The sequence below is a fragment of the Colletotrichum higginsianum genome, chromosome 3 (assembly GCF_001672515.1).
Source record: "Colletotrichum higginsianum IMI 349063 chromosome 3, whole genome shotgun sequence".
NCBI classification, from domain to species: Eukaryota; Fungi; Ascomycota; class Sordariomycetes; order Glomerellales; family Glomerellaceae; genus Colletotrichum; species Colletotrichum higginsianum.
Window position 1 is genome coordinate 5,760,167 of NC_030956.1, and position 14,142 is coordinate 5,774,308.

The 14,142-nt window shown below is 55.2% G+C and overlaps 7 protein-coding genes across 7 annotated transcripts; 2 read left to right on the forward strand and 5 right to left on the reverse strand.

The window, feature by feature from the left end:
• Positions 1 to 87: 87 nt before the first annotated feature.
• Positions 88 to 534, reverse strand: CH63R_05287 (uncharacterized protein; the record flags this gene model as incomplete). The annotated part of the gene is made up of 1 exon (XM_018300262.1): positions 88 to 534. The coding sequence occupies one exon, from the start codon at positions 532 to 534 to the stop codon at positions 88 to 90; it is 447 nt and encodes a 148-aa protein (XP_018161508.1).
• Positions 535 to 3,227: 2,693 nt separating this feature from the next.
• Positions 3,228 to 4,310, forward strand: CH63R_05288 (YDG/SRA domain-containing protein; the record flags this gene model as incomplete). Its single annotated transcript, XM_018300263.1, has 1 exon — positions 3,228 to 4,310. One exon carries the CDS (start codon positions 3,228 to 3,230, stop codon positions 4,308 to 4,310), a length of 1,083 nt encoding a protein of 360 aa, XP_018161509.1.
• Positions 4,311 to 5,034: 724 nt separating this feature from the next.
• On the reverse strand, positions 5,035 to 6,410 carry CH63R_05289 (C6 zinc finger domain-containing protein; the record flags this gene model as incomplete). Its single annotated transcript, XM_018300264.1, has 2 exons — positions 5,035 to 5,705; positions 5,774 to 6,410. 2 exons carry the CDS (start codon positions 6,408 to 6,410, stop codon positions 5,035 to 5,037), a joined length of 1,308 nt encoding a protein of 435 aa, XP_018161510.1.
• Positions 6,411 to 7,725: 1,315 nt separating this feature from the next.
• Positions 7,726 to 8,856, reverse strand: CH63R_05290 (Glutathione-dependent formaldehyde-activating enzyme; the record flags this gene model as incomplete). The annotated part of the gene is made up of 1 exon (XM_018300265.1): positions 7,726 to 8,856. One exon carries the CDS (start codon positions 8,854 to 8,856, stop codon positions 7,726 to 7,728), a length of 1,131 nt encoding a protein of 376 aa, XP_018161511.1.
• A 330-nt stretch (positions 8,857 to 9,186) lies between these two features.
• Positions 9,187 to 10,743, reverse strand: CH63R_05291 (Major facilitator superfamily transporter; the record flags this gene model as incomplete). Its single annotated transcript, XM_018300266.1, has 1 exon — positions 9,187 to 10,743. The coding sequence occupies one exon, from the start codon at positions 10,741 to 10,743 to the stop codon at positions 9,187 to 9,189; it is 1,557 nt and encodes a 518-aa protein (XP_018161512.1).
• Positions 10,744 to 11,817: 1,074 nt separating this feature from the next.
• CH63R_05292 (Vesicle transport V-SNARE protein) lies at positions 11,818 to 12,629 on the forward strand (the record flags this gene model as incomplete). The annotated part of the gene is made up of 2 exons (XM_018300267.1): positions 11,818 to 11,820; positions 11,886 to 12,629. The coding sequence occupies 2 exons, from the start codon at positions 11,818 to 11,820 to the stop codon at positions 12,627 to 12,629; spliced, it is 747 nt and encodes a 248-aa protein (XP_018161513.1).
• A 250-nt stretch (positions 12,630 to 12,879) lies between these two features.
• Positions 12,880 to 13,787, reverse strand: CH63R_05293 (Thiamine pyrophosphokinase; the record flags this gene model as incomplete). The annotated part of the gene is made up of 3 exons (XM_018300268.1): positions 12,880 to 13,443; positions 13,503 to 13,588; positions 13,643 to 13,787. The coding sequence occupies 3 exons, from the start codon at positions 13,785 to 13,787 to the stop codon at positions 12,880 to 12,882; spliced, it is 795 nt and encodes a 264-aa protein (XP_018161514.1).
• Positions 13,788 to 14,142: the final 355 nt, after the last annotated feature.

Below are 14,142 nucleotides of genomic sequence, written 5' to 3' on the forward strand. Positions count from 1 at the left end.
CTTTTTCCTCCCGTCTCTCTCTCTTTCTTGTCAAGCTAGCCGCCGGCTGCCCAGCGGTTGTTCGTCGTACCTGTAACGGATTGTCAACTAAATGTCACGGCCGCACCAGTGGAACCACCGCTCGCAGCCGCACTCGCCTGCTCTCCGGGTCGTCGTCTCGATGATCTGACCCTGCTCGTTGACGTGATACGACTTGCCCTCGTGGCTCGGCAGCGCCTCGACGGCCTTAACGACGGGGGGCTTGAGCAGGTTCTTGAGCCGGCCCAGCGGGGACTTGGGGTCCGACGGCGTCTTGGCCTTGGGGATCTCCTTGACGACGCGCGTGGAGACGTAGTGGAAGTTGTCGCTCGCGCTCGGCTGCGGGTCGGTGCCACGGAGGGGGCTGGTGGTGGTGGTGGTGGTGGTGGTGCCGTCGACGTTGCGGGTGAGCAGCGGGTGGACCGAATTGGCGTCGGAGCCGACGAGAGTGTCTTGGCTGAAGACGGAGGGGTTGTAGTCCTTGCCGGCCACTTGGGGCCCCTGAGGGTTGCTCATGGTGCTTGTGTTTTGCTGTCTTGATGGTGATGTGCCTTGTGTCGTATCCCTCAACTTGCCTAAAGGGCATAACTCGGTATCAGGAAATCGTTCACAATGGCGGGGGGGGGGGGGGGGGGCATCACCCGCTTTATATGCTGAGGGATGAGAGGCGCAGGCTGCGAGGCGACCTCTGCACTTTTACGTGGTTGACGACCATTTGGAAGACTTTGTGCAGCATGTCAGCGAGCGTGTCAGCCATCAGCTGCACTCTTGATTTGCGGCGTGCTAGCAGAGGTTGCGCGCTTTCCCTTTCTAATCGGGCGTCTCGGCGTCTGGAGCTTTGGAGGTGTTCCGGTGCGGCGCAGCAGCTATGGAGGGGACGAGGGTGTCAGGTGGTGCATCAACCGCGTGATGCTTCACTGCGAGTCTCGAGAGAGCCTTTTGGCTCGTTCTGGGGAGTCGCATCATGCATGATTAGGGCGTCTCTACCCTTCATTCACATCTCAGCATTATCCTCACAAGTATTGCGTCCCAATGATGGTGTTTCTGCAAACCCGTCACTTATTGTTTCATTTCTATTCATAATATGTCTAATCCTACCCTGTGCCCCAAACAACTCTCTGTCTCAGCGTCTTCCTACCAATGGGAACTGGCGACAGGATACTGAGAATCGGGACAGCTGCGGTTTATTTTGACTTGACTTCCACAGACGGGGTATTCATGTGTCCGTGTTGATGCGAAACGACAGCGGTATGGCAGCGGTATGGACGACGGCAACGAGGGCCCAGAGGTGGGAAACTGGATAACCGGTCGCGTATCTCTACATACGGATGGACAAGCAGGCAGTGGCGAGTGGCTTTTGCTGCAACTTGATCATAGTAAACGGCCGCTCAGCAGCTACGTTCTTGAAGTTTTACTGCGCCGTCTATCTGTGTGCTTAGGTACATGAAGCCTGCCGAACGTTAGCACTCAGAAAGAGGAGATAAGCGGACAACGTCTTGGCGCGATGAGCAACTATAATGAATGATGAGTCAATCTTGACTCCTTGACCCCTTGAGTAGGAGTCACCCAGTCTCCGGGCTCGCAACGCACTTAACGTTCTCGTTGTATTGCTTCCATCGATATCCATCACCATAGACTCATTTATCGTTTAAAGACTCACTTCTGGTTTGAACGAGGCAATGGCGTCTGTAACTTTACGTGTGCATCGCATCATAACCCGGTCAGCCGACTACATCGTACAGCATGGGCAGGGATCAGAGCGATGCTGGAATGCCGAGGGCCTTGATAAATGACTGGAAATACCCCGAACCTCCATTTGCTTTCTGCAATCTTCCTCCCCGTACTTCTGCGGGTTTGTTTCTGCGTAGGCTACCGCCGACATTCAGTTCCGCGATTCAGTCCACAACCATCTACTCGAGGCGTCCCATCATCGACTGGGCTCTCACTCTTACCCGAACAGTTACCATGATTTACAATAAAGCAATAGTGCATGGTAGACTGTAGTGCCAAGGTCTATCGCACGTCCATTACAGGGCAATCAGCCTAAGCTACACCTGTTATTTGACAACTAAACCATGAGTAAAGCCCCCTTAAGGAAGGGGTAGGCTAATCTAAATACTTTGGAAGACCGACACATGAAGCCGCTGCACTGCTCACAGCGGAACAGCGATTGCAGTCCCCGGGCAGTCAAAACATAAATGCAAGGCTGCACTGCGTGCGTATCTATCTGCTTATGTAGGAAAACGGCCAGCCTGCCCCGAGATCTTTCCCTCGCGGAGATATAAGACACGAGACGCGTTTGGTCGCAGACAAAAAAGACGGAACAGCATATCGTCGTCCACCAAAAATCGCTAGGGCATCGACTGCAAGTTTGCAGCTGAGGCATCATATTGTCACATCTTTGGTGGACACTATAGCCCCGTCGAAATCATACCTATGGACTCGGCATCCTCCAAATCGGTCCGGTTATTGTTTTGAATCGATGATAAATATACGTCTAGATTTGAGTCACAATTCCGGTCGCGCCAGATGCTACCCCGGGCACCATCAACATGACAACACATAGTCAGTCGCTGCGCGACAGAGACGTTGCAAGCCTAGCTGCCGGCTGCCAACCTGCTAATCATTGACTGACTATTGGTTCTGAATTTTAAATCTGTTCCCCTAGCTATTTGGCAGGTACGACCCGGGCGCTTCTTGCCTCGACTCGGGTTGCTTTGTTTCAAGACCTCCAGAGGGAAGCAGCCGGAACGGACCTCTTAGCCCCACTTCACGGGCCCGGGCCCGAAGATTCACAACTCCCAGTCCTCCAGCTCCGCTTTATCACCAGCCCGGCCTACACGGGGCTGGTCTTTTAAGCCTCACTTTAAGGAAACTGGCAGGCGCCTTTCACAGTCTTCCTTCCTTTTTGTTTCTCAACCATACCCTGCCTGTTTTCTTTTTCTCTTTTTCTTTCTTCTCCTTTTTTTTCTTTCTCTCTTCTTTCTCTAACTACCAACACCATCACCACCATCACCACCACCAAGGAGGGTGGTTTTTTTTCCGTTTTTTTTTCCGTCTTTTCTTTCATCCCTCCCATTGTCGTCGTAAGTTTTCTTTTTCGTCCTAAGTTCACAAAAGTTTTAGCGCTGACCAGGACGACGACGACGACGACGACAATAGAAACAGAAACAAAGACAAAGACAAAGAGAGAGAGAGAGATAGAGACAATGGCGACCCCTCCCACCCCCTCGGGCCAGCAGCTGGCCCAGTACTTCGGCGACGTCAAGGGCAAGGGCCTCATTCCCTTGGAGGCCCTGGCGAGGGCCAACGTGTCCGAGAAGGACAGTCGGGTCCTCGGACTTGTCCGAAAGGCCAGCATCTTCCTCAACTACGCCAAGAGATGCGAGCTTGCCTTTCCCGCCGCCGTCCCGCGGGACCTCTTCAACGCCAAGTACCCTCTCAAGAGTTGCTTGGTCAAGATCTTCAGCCCGGCTAGCCCGTCCGTCAAGAAGAAGTACTTCAGCGAGAAGATGAAGACTCGCGCCAAGGAACTCCACGAGTGGGCCGACAGAGTCGAGGACTCGGTGCGCATCGCCCACAAGGCCGCCCAAGAGGCCAAGGCTGCGAAGCCCGTCACCAACAAGGCCGCCAACGGCGAGACCATCCCCCCACCTGCCGACCACGAGATCTGGGGACGCGGCGGAATCATGCATGGCCTCGCTCTTCGACCCACCGACCGTTTCACCGTGGCCCTGAACCCGGTGTACACGGAAGAGAAGCGTCCTGCCAACGTCTACGGACACAACGGCCTCACCGTCGGCGATTGGTTCCCGAACCAGCTCTCCGCCCTCTTCAACGGAGCCCACGGCAGCTCTAATGCTGGCATCTACTTTCAAAAGGATGAAGGTGCCTTCTCTGTCATCGTGGCCGGCGCCTACCAGGACCTCGACGTCGACAAAGGCGAAATCATCTTCTACTCCGGCTCCAACTCCCACCTGAACGACGATAGCGAGAGCATCCTTCCCAGCACCGAGGCGAACAAGAGCCTCGCCGAGAACAATGTCTGCAGTAACCCCGTTCGCGTTCTCCGAAAGGCGCACAAGGGATCCAGATGGGCCCCCTCCCACGGCTACCGCTACGACGGCCTCTACGAGGTGTACGAGAAACGTCTGCCGAAGAACACCAAGAACGGCACTTTCGAGCAATACCACCTCGTGCGCTTGCCTGGCCAGACCCCGCTCCGAGACCTCAGAAGCAACCCGAGTGCGAAGCAGATCAGTGATCTCGCCAAGTCCAGGGACCGTTACTGAGAAAAAGGAGCCGACACCGAAACCGACACCAACATCATCGACGCGGTCTGATCGATCAAGACGACCAAGATGGTTTTATGAGAGGAATCGGAGTTGCTTTTTTGTACTCTTCTTTGGGAACGGGCACAGATATGACTCGAGAGACGTTGAAAAGGAAGACAAGGAAGAAAGATCTTCGAGTCTGCGATCGCAATCAGGAAGCACGGGAGGACTTGGCTTATTTCTTTTGCTGATCTTTTTTCTCTCTTCTTTTCCTTTTGCTCTACTAGCATCGGAGGACTCTACCTACACTGGAGGATGACCTTTACGAACCGCACATGGTCTAACGATTCGACGACGATATGATTCTCGACTTCTCGGTGGCTGGAACGGATGGTATATCAAAATTTCGGCATGCAAAGTCTCTTCATCGCAGACAACAGAGAAGAAGAGAGAGAGAGGGGGGAGGATGAGGAACGCTTTTTGTTTTGAGGAAAGGGGGAGGCTCGCAGACTCTGGTTGAGAAAGGTTTAGAAGAACTTGAGGCAGAAGTCTACACAGAGAGCCCTTCATCAGACACTGAGGATTCGACGAGAGGTTTTATTACAAAGAGACGAGACAGGAAGTCTCATCTGGAACGAAAATTCGAACGACTTGCTATACAAATGTCCCCGTGCTTTGATATGTGACATGTGCCCATCACTCAAGACTCATGAGTTGCTCACCCAGGACGTAGAATACGCGGTCATAATGAGCCACCTCTGTTGTAGAACCAAAGCCTCGTCTCTTCAATGCCAAGCCCTGCCACTATCAACATCCTCCCAAACGTTTCAACGTCGTCGGCCGCAGCGTCCCTCAGAACCTCGCCGAAGCCTTCATTGGTGACGACGAAGTGCCGCCTCTCCCTCCAGGCCACGGCGAAGTCGACGACGGTAGACGCCTTCCACAAGTGCGCCGAAAGAGTCCACGACTGACAAAAGTCGTACCGATCCTCGCAGCGGCCAATGGACCGACCAACGAGTACCTTGTACGCGATGATGAAGAAGTTGGTGAAGAACAGGGTCCGGCGGGCCGATTCCTGGAAGATCCATTCATTCCAGGTCTCCTTCGTGGGACAGTCCATTTGGCCGCTCTCTTGCTGGGCGCTTTCCCACCTCACAAACGGTAGGAGGGTGTGCATGGCATGTTCGAGGGCGGGCAGCGCTTGCTGGGAAGAGGCGCGCATAGAGATGTCGCCGTCGAAAAGGCTGATGATCTGGTAGAGTAGCGTAGCTTGGAGACGGGCGATCACGTCGAGACGACCTTTGGGAATGGGCGTCGAGAGCATCTCGTGAGCTCTGGCCTGGATAGTCCGCAGGACGAAGGGGGCGTTGGTGGGGTTTTTGGCGATGTACAGAGCACAGCAGGCTTGGGCGTCTGTGGCACGGTGGTAAGTGGAGGGATCACAGACGGCGAGACTTTCTTTAAGGGGGGAGAGGTGTCACCTTGCATGTCTCTTGGCATGTGAGCCCGAAATAAATATGGGTGAGACCAAGGAGTCTGATTCTCCAGGACAATGGAAGCCGGGACCTTCTTGATCTCATCGAGGGCGTACTGCAGGCGGCTGGCTATCATCTCCAACGATCCTTCCGGCGGCAAATCCTGGGATGGATCTCGGGATGGAACCAGCATCTGCTCTGGCCTCGGGGTCAGAGACGACAGTGGGAGGGAGTCGTTGAGAAGAGTCTCAGGTGTCCACAAGTCGTCGAAGCCCATGTCCAAGTTCATGTCGCCCAAATCCCCCACTTCCATTTCCAGTGGGAGAGGATCCGCATCTATCGGCCAGGATATAAGAGAGTTGCCGGGGCATGGCGTCTGTTCAGCGACGGAAGCCGGGGTCTCGGTTGGGCTTTCAGGGTCTTCCTGCGTAGGAAGCGTCTCCACGAGCTGGGAGACGGCAGTCTGCTTCTTCTTCGATCTGGACATTGGTGATATACTGGTATACACGCAGTCGATCTTCCGTCGCGAGCACCGAAGACAGGCTGGCTGGCCGTGGTCACAGCGGCGCTTGGCTTTGATGCAGGCGAGACATGTCTTCCGCCGCGGCGGCGGGTTGGCTCTTTCAAAGAAGGAGTTGGACATTTGCGTGATTTTGGTCTGGTGGTCGGTCTTTCTGCCCGTGAAATCGGCCTTGAATCCGCTCGCTCCGCGTCGGCGTCCAGCCCGATGTAACAAGCTAGGTGGTGTGCACCTTCAGATATATTGCGGAAACTTGGGTCAGAAAAGAGCAGTGGAACAGGGACGAGGATGTGCTGGGAATGGGCTGGAAATGGGCGTTAGCAGGCTTACGGCGAGGCCTTGTTGGCTGGCGGTCTTGGTCTTGGGCTTACTTAATCCGCAGATGGCGGGACTCCGCCCTTTTTTACATAGCCAATACATTTATCTCCGCGTCTTCCGTCCCGTTTGCATCTTTCATAGCGTCTCTGTATCGCATTTCAGTCGATTCTTCTGCCAATATTCCCAGCATTGCCAGTCTGCAGCGATGGTGGCATTCCGTCTTTACGAGTCGGGTCACATCTATTCTTACCGAGCACAGCTTCTAGATTAGCTCTGAAGTCCGCATCGACGCCCAAGTTACACTATTTCTACTCTCGCTATCGTCGCTGTTGAATGACTTATTGTCGTCGTCATCTTCGGCTTCTACTTAGATATGCATCCCATGGGCTAGCGCCCAATTCTGCCTGCGAGGCCAGATAGAAGCTTCACTGACGTCTTCTTTCGTCAGTTTCCGAGGGTGTGATTTTAATACCAAAAAGATTTGAGCTTCCTCTTTCCTGAACCACCTAAGCCCACATGACAGCTCCCGTATGACAGGACTTTTCAGGTATGAGCATAGGGCAGTCCAGAGAGATCAGACAGCTTTGTAGATGTGGTTCTTGTTGAGCTTGGCTGCTGTGGCCTTGATACCTCTCTGCCACCCGAGGATTGACTTAACTTTCCAGAGGTGTGGGTATCTCTTTATAGCCTGTATTGATTTCATAATACTAACCACTAAACATTGTAGACTTGGTGTTGTCGGAGACTCTTTGAAAACACCAGTAGTTGTCAAACCCAGTTTAGAAACCTTTTACAGGTAAGTGCCTGTAGCAGAAAAAGGCTAGAGTCAGGGATGCAAGAGGGTTTCCTTTCCTTAAACAGTCTTAAAATAAAGACTCAAGACAGATCAAGGGTATCGCTTGCAATGTCATGGTTCTCTCTGCTGAGCTGCCGTGCACCACGAGCTGTCATCTCGACTCGTCTGGCTTGTGATTGAGAGTTGGGAGAAATCTCGTTCCCATCCCTCGTGGTCGTTCCAGACGCTGGGGATACCATCATCATTTTCTAGCTGTCGGCAGATCTTGGCTGCAAGGATTTCTTCTTCAGGCAAGTACCCTGGTATAATAACTAATTCCGTCCCTCATCTCGTCCCGGGTTCTGCCCCGAACCCTATCTCGGGAATTTCTTCATGTCTCGCCCTTCCCCAGCTCGCAAACCCCTTGCCCAGCGCCTCAGTAAAGGCAGCATCGTAGCTCATCCCGCTCGCCGCCCAAGCCAAGTGGTCAGTCCTCCACGTTAGCCAATCTTGTGCCAGGACCCCTTCCGGCGCCCTCAAGATGCTAGCCGTCACGTTCAGCAACCGCTCGCCGTCACCTTGCCTCCGTGTCCCGCCGCAGTCAAAGTACCCCATTGCTGTCGCGCCGCACCTCCCGCAGAACGAGCGTGTCACGCCCTCGGAGGAAGCAAACGCCTTGGATGTGCCGATGCTGAGATCCGCGGGGACGTGGGGCGAGATGCACGACTCCGGTATCAGGGCCCAGCCCACGGCGTGGGCGCCGGTCTGTAGACGGCAGTCGCCGCACACGTCGAGGCAGGCCGCCCACTTGGTCGGGTCGATGGGCGAATGCCACGCCTTGTAAGCTTCGTCGCCGATCATCGCGGCTGTGGGACGCGAGATGGAAAAGGACACGCCGCCGCAGTGACACTGTGCCCGGAGGACCTCGTCGCCGTCCGTCCCGACTTCACTCCCAAGCGCCACCGCGATCTCGTTCAGGCTGGGTTCCTCCGGGTTCCAGACCTTCATCTCCTTTGTCGATATGCTTGGAAGCCAGTCATAGAACCCGCCCCCGGGCGCCGAAGCCGTGTTGACGTGGGTACGGATATCCCAGATGCTCGGGACGTCGCCCTTGTTCGCGTCGAACATGGACGTCGAAACGACCCATTCATCGTCGTCGATGCCTACGTCCCCGATGTGGCAGCCGCAGGTACTGCAGAAGTACCGCGTGCTCAAGGCGGTGGCGTGGCGATAGGCAGTCAAGTTTGAGAGCGACGACGGGGCGATGAAGTCCGGGGCGACGCCCGACGGGAGGGGTGCATGGAAGATGCAGAGGGTTCCATGGGTATAGCGACAGATACTACAGTGACAAAGGTGGACTTTGAGTGGGAGGGAAGAGGTTGGAATGACGAGGGCGAAGTGAACTGCTTTGCAGAAGCACTGGGCCGTGAGGATCGTCGTCACGGCTAGATTCCTGGAAAGTTTGCCATCGGCCATTGCGGTGTACGTGACTCCTTGAAATATCAGTCAGCTGGGTGAGTAAATGCTTCTCGGGGAAGGAAAAGATGAGAGAGAGTAGTCAGTGTGAAGTTCCTGAGATGTTTATCCCGCGTTTGAGTTCGGGGTGAGATGGGAATCACCGGCAAAGTGCGGTATAAGTGTTAACACAGATGCGGGGTTCAGCCACAAGTTCGCCCACTAATGAGAAAACGATGTCAATTATGTTTCCTTAGTTCGTATAGGGAACCGTGTATCGTTCAGCCAAACCATCTAAATCAAGGGTATCTCATGCCATATTGACCTTCTGCTGCGTGCCACACCTCGACCTCATGATGCGCTTTTCTTAAGCTCCCTTTCCTTGGCGTCCTTGCGCCACTGCACGCCCCAGTACATGATGGCCAATAAGGCCGGACTGAAGACAATGTACAGGAGGCCCAGGAGGGTGAAGGCCCAGCCCACACCCATCCCGTTAATCATGGGGACGATTGCTGCAGTCGCGGCTGCGCCCAGTAAGCACCTGGTCAAGTTGTTCGCCGCCGTGGCGGTTCCGGCCTTGCTCGGGTGAATGTCGATGATGAGGGTGCTGGCGGTATTGTTGAACCCGATCATGCCCACGCCGAAGAGAAAAAGCAGCACGCATGGAACTGCCACATGGGCGCGAAGATGGAGAGCCCAGCCCCAAATAAGAAGGAGGATCGAACTCAGGAACAATAACGGCAGACCAACCTCGAGACGGGCTTTCTCAATGGGAAAGTCGGACAGATCTTGCTGGCGAGACTTTTCACACGAGAGGCCCAGCCGCTTGCAGTGCCGACGATAGTTCCAGTTGGTCAGTGGCCCTACAACAAACGCGGCAACGACAGAGCCGCCGGCCAGGGGCAGATACATGAGACCGACTTTCAGACTGTCAAAGCCGTAGATCTCTCCGAGCTGAGTCGGCATGGAGGCCGATATGGCGTAAAACCCGGCAAAGACGATGGCACTGAAGCCGAGAAGCAGGCCCAGCTCCCTTTCGAAGAGCATGAGAAGAGAACCGAACGGGTTAAGCTTGAACTTTAGTGTAGGCCTGGAGGTGTTGGACGCTCCCGTAATGGACCTCGTCACCGGAGCTCCAGTCCCTTTCTTGGCCTGGAAGTAATCCTTTAATAGCTGATGGCCTGTCCGATATAGCCGAGGAGGTCGAACGGACCCGTCATCGACGATCATGCGGCACGTTTCCGGAAAGAAGAGCAGCTGGATGACGAAGTACACGCCGGCCAGGATGGCAAGGAACCAGAAGATGGACCTCCAACCGAGGAACCGAGTGAGAACACCACCTAGCACTGGGCCTAGGGCAGGAGCCAGAACAATTGGCACAACTGTGATTCCAATGTACTGCCCCCTTTCCGCCGAGGTAACGACATCGGCCACAACCGCCGAGGCCAGCGCGACAGTGCTGCTGGAGCCTGCAGATTGTATGCAACGGACAACGAGCAGGGAGGCGTAGTTCTGAGATAACGCCAGGCCAATGTTTGCCGCGATGTAGACAACGAAGCAGATGACATAGGCGGGTCTGCGGCCGCTGTGGTCGGCCAACGAACCGATGAACATGGGGACAATTCCCTGGAAAATCATGTACGTTGTCATGGTGAGGTTGATGTCCGAGTCGGAGACCTTGAACTCGTGAGCCAGAACCGTCAGCGCCGGGAGATAGATCTGGGCGGTGAAAGGCGAGAAGAAGGCAGCCAGGCAGGCAGCGAGAACAATGGCTCGCTTCTCCCATGTCGTGTAGATGGAGTACCGAGGCGGTTGATCTGGCTGCTCTGGGAGCTTGGGTGGCGTCGCAGCTTCTTCGTCTACGATCGTGGACTTTTCCGAGGGTTCGGCACTCGAAGGTCGAGGCATTGCGGGCAAATCTGTCGCTTCTCAACCTGGTGAACTGCCCAAAAGTCTTGTGCCGGGTTGGTTGCGAGCGATGACAGGACAACAGGCTCGGGAAGATGTTTGATTAAAACAACTTTTCAATAGCAAGAAGCAAAATCTCGGCAGAGGGCCGTCTGCGGCCCAGCACGTCACTGGTCACCCACTGGGGGGCGAAAGAGTATAGAGCATCGCTTGTTGGTCGCGAACGCGGCATCACGCTACCTTGGGGTGCATATCGGTGCCGAGTCGGCGGCGTCGCCCCAGGAGAGACCGGTGGGCGTTCTGGAGACGTCAGTTCTCGCGACCGTATCATGTTGACGGAGAATGATAAACCCGCAAGTTCGGGACCCAGAGACCGGCCCCGAAGTGCCAGGTCTCGCTTGGCGAGAGCAATATATTCTCGATCTGGCTATGTCACAGCAGTTATCAACAGTAACAGACCCGAGCCGAAGCTGTGAACTTGGCCGTCGACGGCCCGCAGTCGGCTGCGCACATTTTGAATCGGCAACGTGTGTCTCAAGTACGTAGAGATCTGTAGGGAAGCTAGACTGTCAGCTGGAAGAGCAGGTGCTTGTTGTGAAGTGGGCACGTCAAAGAATCAGAAGATTCTATTGAAGACGTTGTGGTTTGCTTGACTGAATTGTAGCATGAGGTCGTGCGTGTACGTACCTTTGGTTTCTAGATACCTGGCAGCCAATGTATCCAGGCACGTTAATTGACAAGTCAGGTACTTAGGCGGCCAGGATGCGCCCCGTTGACTGTAACTCCCACTGCCCACTACACTAATACAGTCCTGCTCCCTGCCACGAATCAGGAAGGCGGTAACGTGTTTTCTTGGAGAAGCCACATGTAGATTGAGCAGGGAGCTCTCCCACACGCCCTGAGCTCCACAGGCAGCCCTTGGGACCCTGCTTTCACCCGAGGTGCGCTGTTCGTGTTCAATGCCTCCAATTTGTGTTCTGTTCTTACCGACTTGAACTGCTCCCTCTGTCTGCTGGACTCCCGATCCCATCTGCTGCACCAGTTACTCCCTATTCTATCCCCATACTACCAAGCATGGTTAGTCACTCTTTGCCTGGCCGAGCGAGCGCTTCATCAAGCCGCGCGCTGCTAACAAGCTGTAGAACGTCCAGTACAACTCGGCCCTGCGCCAGAGCAAGGCCATTCGCAACGACCTCGAGAAGCTGTCGTCGTCCGCGGCGCAACCGGCCGCTCTGACCCCCGCCGAAATCGGCAACGTGTCGGCCTCCCTCGCATCCTTTTCTAAGACGGTCGACGAATACAACAACCTGGCCCGCCAGGAGCTCGTACAGAAGAAGCAGGAAGAAGCCCTCGAGCGTGTCAAGAAGTTCCGCGACGACCTGTCCGACTTCAAGTCCCAGGTCGACTCCCTCAAGAAGGCCCGCGAAGATGCCGTACATAACAATAACCGCGGCGAGCTCCTGGGGCGCCGCGCCTACGTCACGGCGACGCCCGAGAACCCTTACGCCAACATCAACAAGTCTTCGTCCGCATTCCACAGCCGAGGGGCCTCGACGGGCCAGGCAGCGAATGGGCTAGGCATGGGCGGCAACGACGTTACGAGGGAGCAGCACGCCTTGCGCGAGCAGAATTTCTTCGACCACACAAACTCGGCGCTGGATGAGTACATCGCCAGGGGCCAAGCCGTGCTGGGCGACCTGGGCACGCAGCGCGAGATGCTCAAGAACACCCAGAAGAGGCTATATTCGGTCGGCAACACGCTGGGCATCTCGGGCGACACCATCCGTATGATCGAGCGCCGCGCCAAGGAGGACAAGTGGATATTCTGGGCCGGTGTCATCATCTTCTTCCTCTTCTGCTGGGCCTGCATACACTTCTTGCGGTAAACCAGCACAGTGGTTGCCTTGTGTCGGCTGGGGGCCTTTTGTGGCTTGTTAGGCTGCTTGATGATAACGAAAAGTTGGGAAAACATTTCAAGGGCATGGCGTTCTTTTTTTCTGTTTTTTTTCTTCTTCTTTTTCCTTTCCGGGGGAGGAGGGAGTCGGCGCCTGCAGTCCTGCATGCAAAACATGCAATTCTTCTCGAGTATCAGTGGTGGTTGGTTGCCATGTACAACAAGCGACAGTCGAGTTTGGTCTATTCAATGCCCGCAAGGGCAATGGTGAAAAGCACCGTGTTCGTCGTCGCGATCTCGACCACCGTTGTCTCGGGCAGCACGTGGTTGCTGGTGCTGATGTGGCCCCCAAACTTGGTTTCCCAGTCCTCGACGTCCCACTCGAGGCCCTTGGTGGTGATGTAGCTGGTCCCGCCAATGGGGATGATGCCGACATGTTTGCCAAAAACGTCGTCGCCGCCCTCACGGACCCAGATGCTGTGGTGGCCGGGCTTGAGGAGGAATGTCAGGCTCTGGCCTGAAACGAGATACAGCTTGCCGTGGGCGTAGTCTGTCCCCGGCTGGAAGAGGTAGAGGTGGTGCACCTGGCTGAGCCCCTGGTCGACGCGACCACCCAGCCCCCCGAGAGCCACAATGTCGATCGCCGGCTCATGGTTTGAGCGGATCCACGAGACGGCCTTGCCAAAGTCTGTGGAGTACTGGTCGGAGTCATGGATGACCTGGGCAGGCTTCTCCAGGCTCGTGTAGTAGTCCCTGACGGGCGGGAGCAAGGAATCCAAGTCACCGATGATGACGTCGAGGTTAGTCTGCGGCGGCGACGATTAGAAGAAGCTGGCAGTCAGGCCGGAGATAGGTCAAGACGCACAAATGGTGAATGAGAGCGGGCTTCCGCTGCCTTGCTCAGATCGTGCAGTCTGTTTGCACCGCCGTCCGCAGCGACTCGTGTGAGAGCTAGAAGGGGGGGTCAGCAGAGGAGGTGTCAAAATCTAGGTTCAAGCGCCATACCATTAGTCCACAACGAGTCAAAGACGGGGGTATGCTTCACGGGCTGGTTGAGTACGATGAGTGTGAAGTCGGCGGGACCAGGATATTCTGGCCTCCTCTCCCGAAGAAGGGCTACAGGGTGCCACTCAAAGCTTGGCGGCGACATCTCGAGGCTGCTCCCGGCGTGAAGCTGCGTTGGAGATACAGAGATACCAACAACAACACAAAAGTATAAATGAATGCAGACGGGATAGATATAGGGCTAATATCTTGTGCTTGTAAATATGGTCAACCAGATCCAATGGAACAGATGCGTCAAATGCTGCTGTGGACTCGAGTGTATGGTTCAAATCTCGCACATGAACCTGCAGATAGCATGCCGCATGTATCACCAACGTTTGTCTCTCTTGCCCATGATGCGTCGTTGTCATCAGGCCAAAACTGGAATATCTCGCAGAAGTGGTGCATCATGATTGGCGACCAACGGTGTGGTCCCTCAGTTCTCCAATCTTTTTTTGACC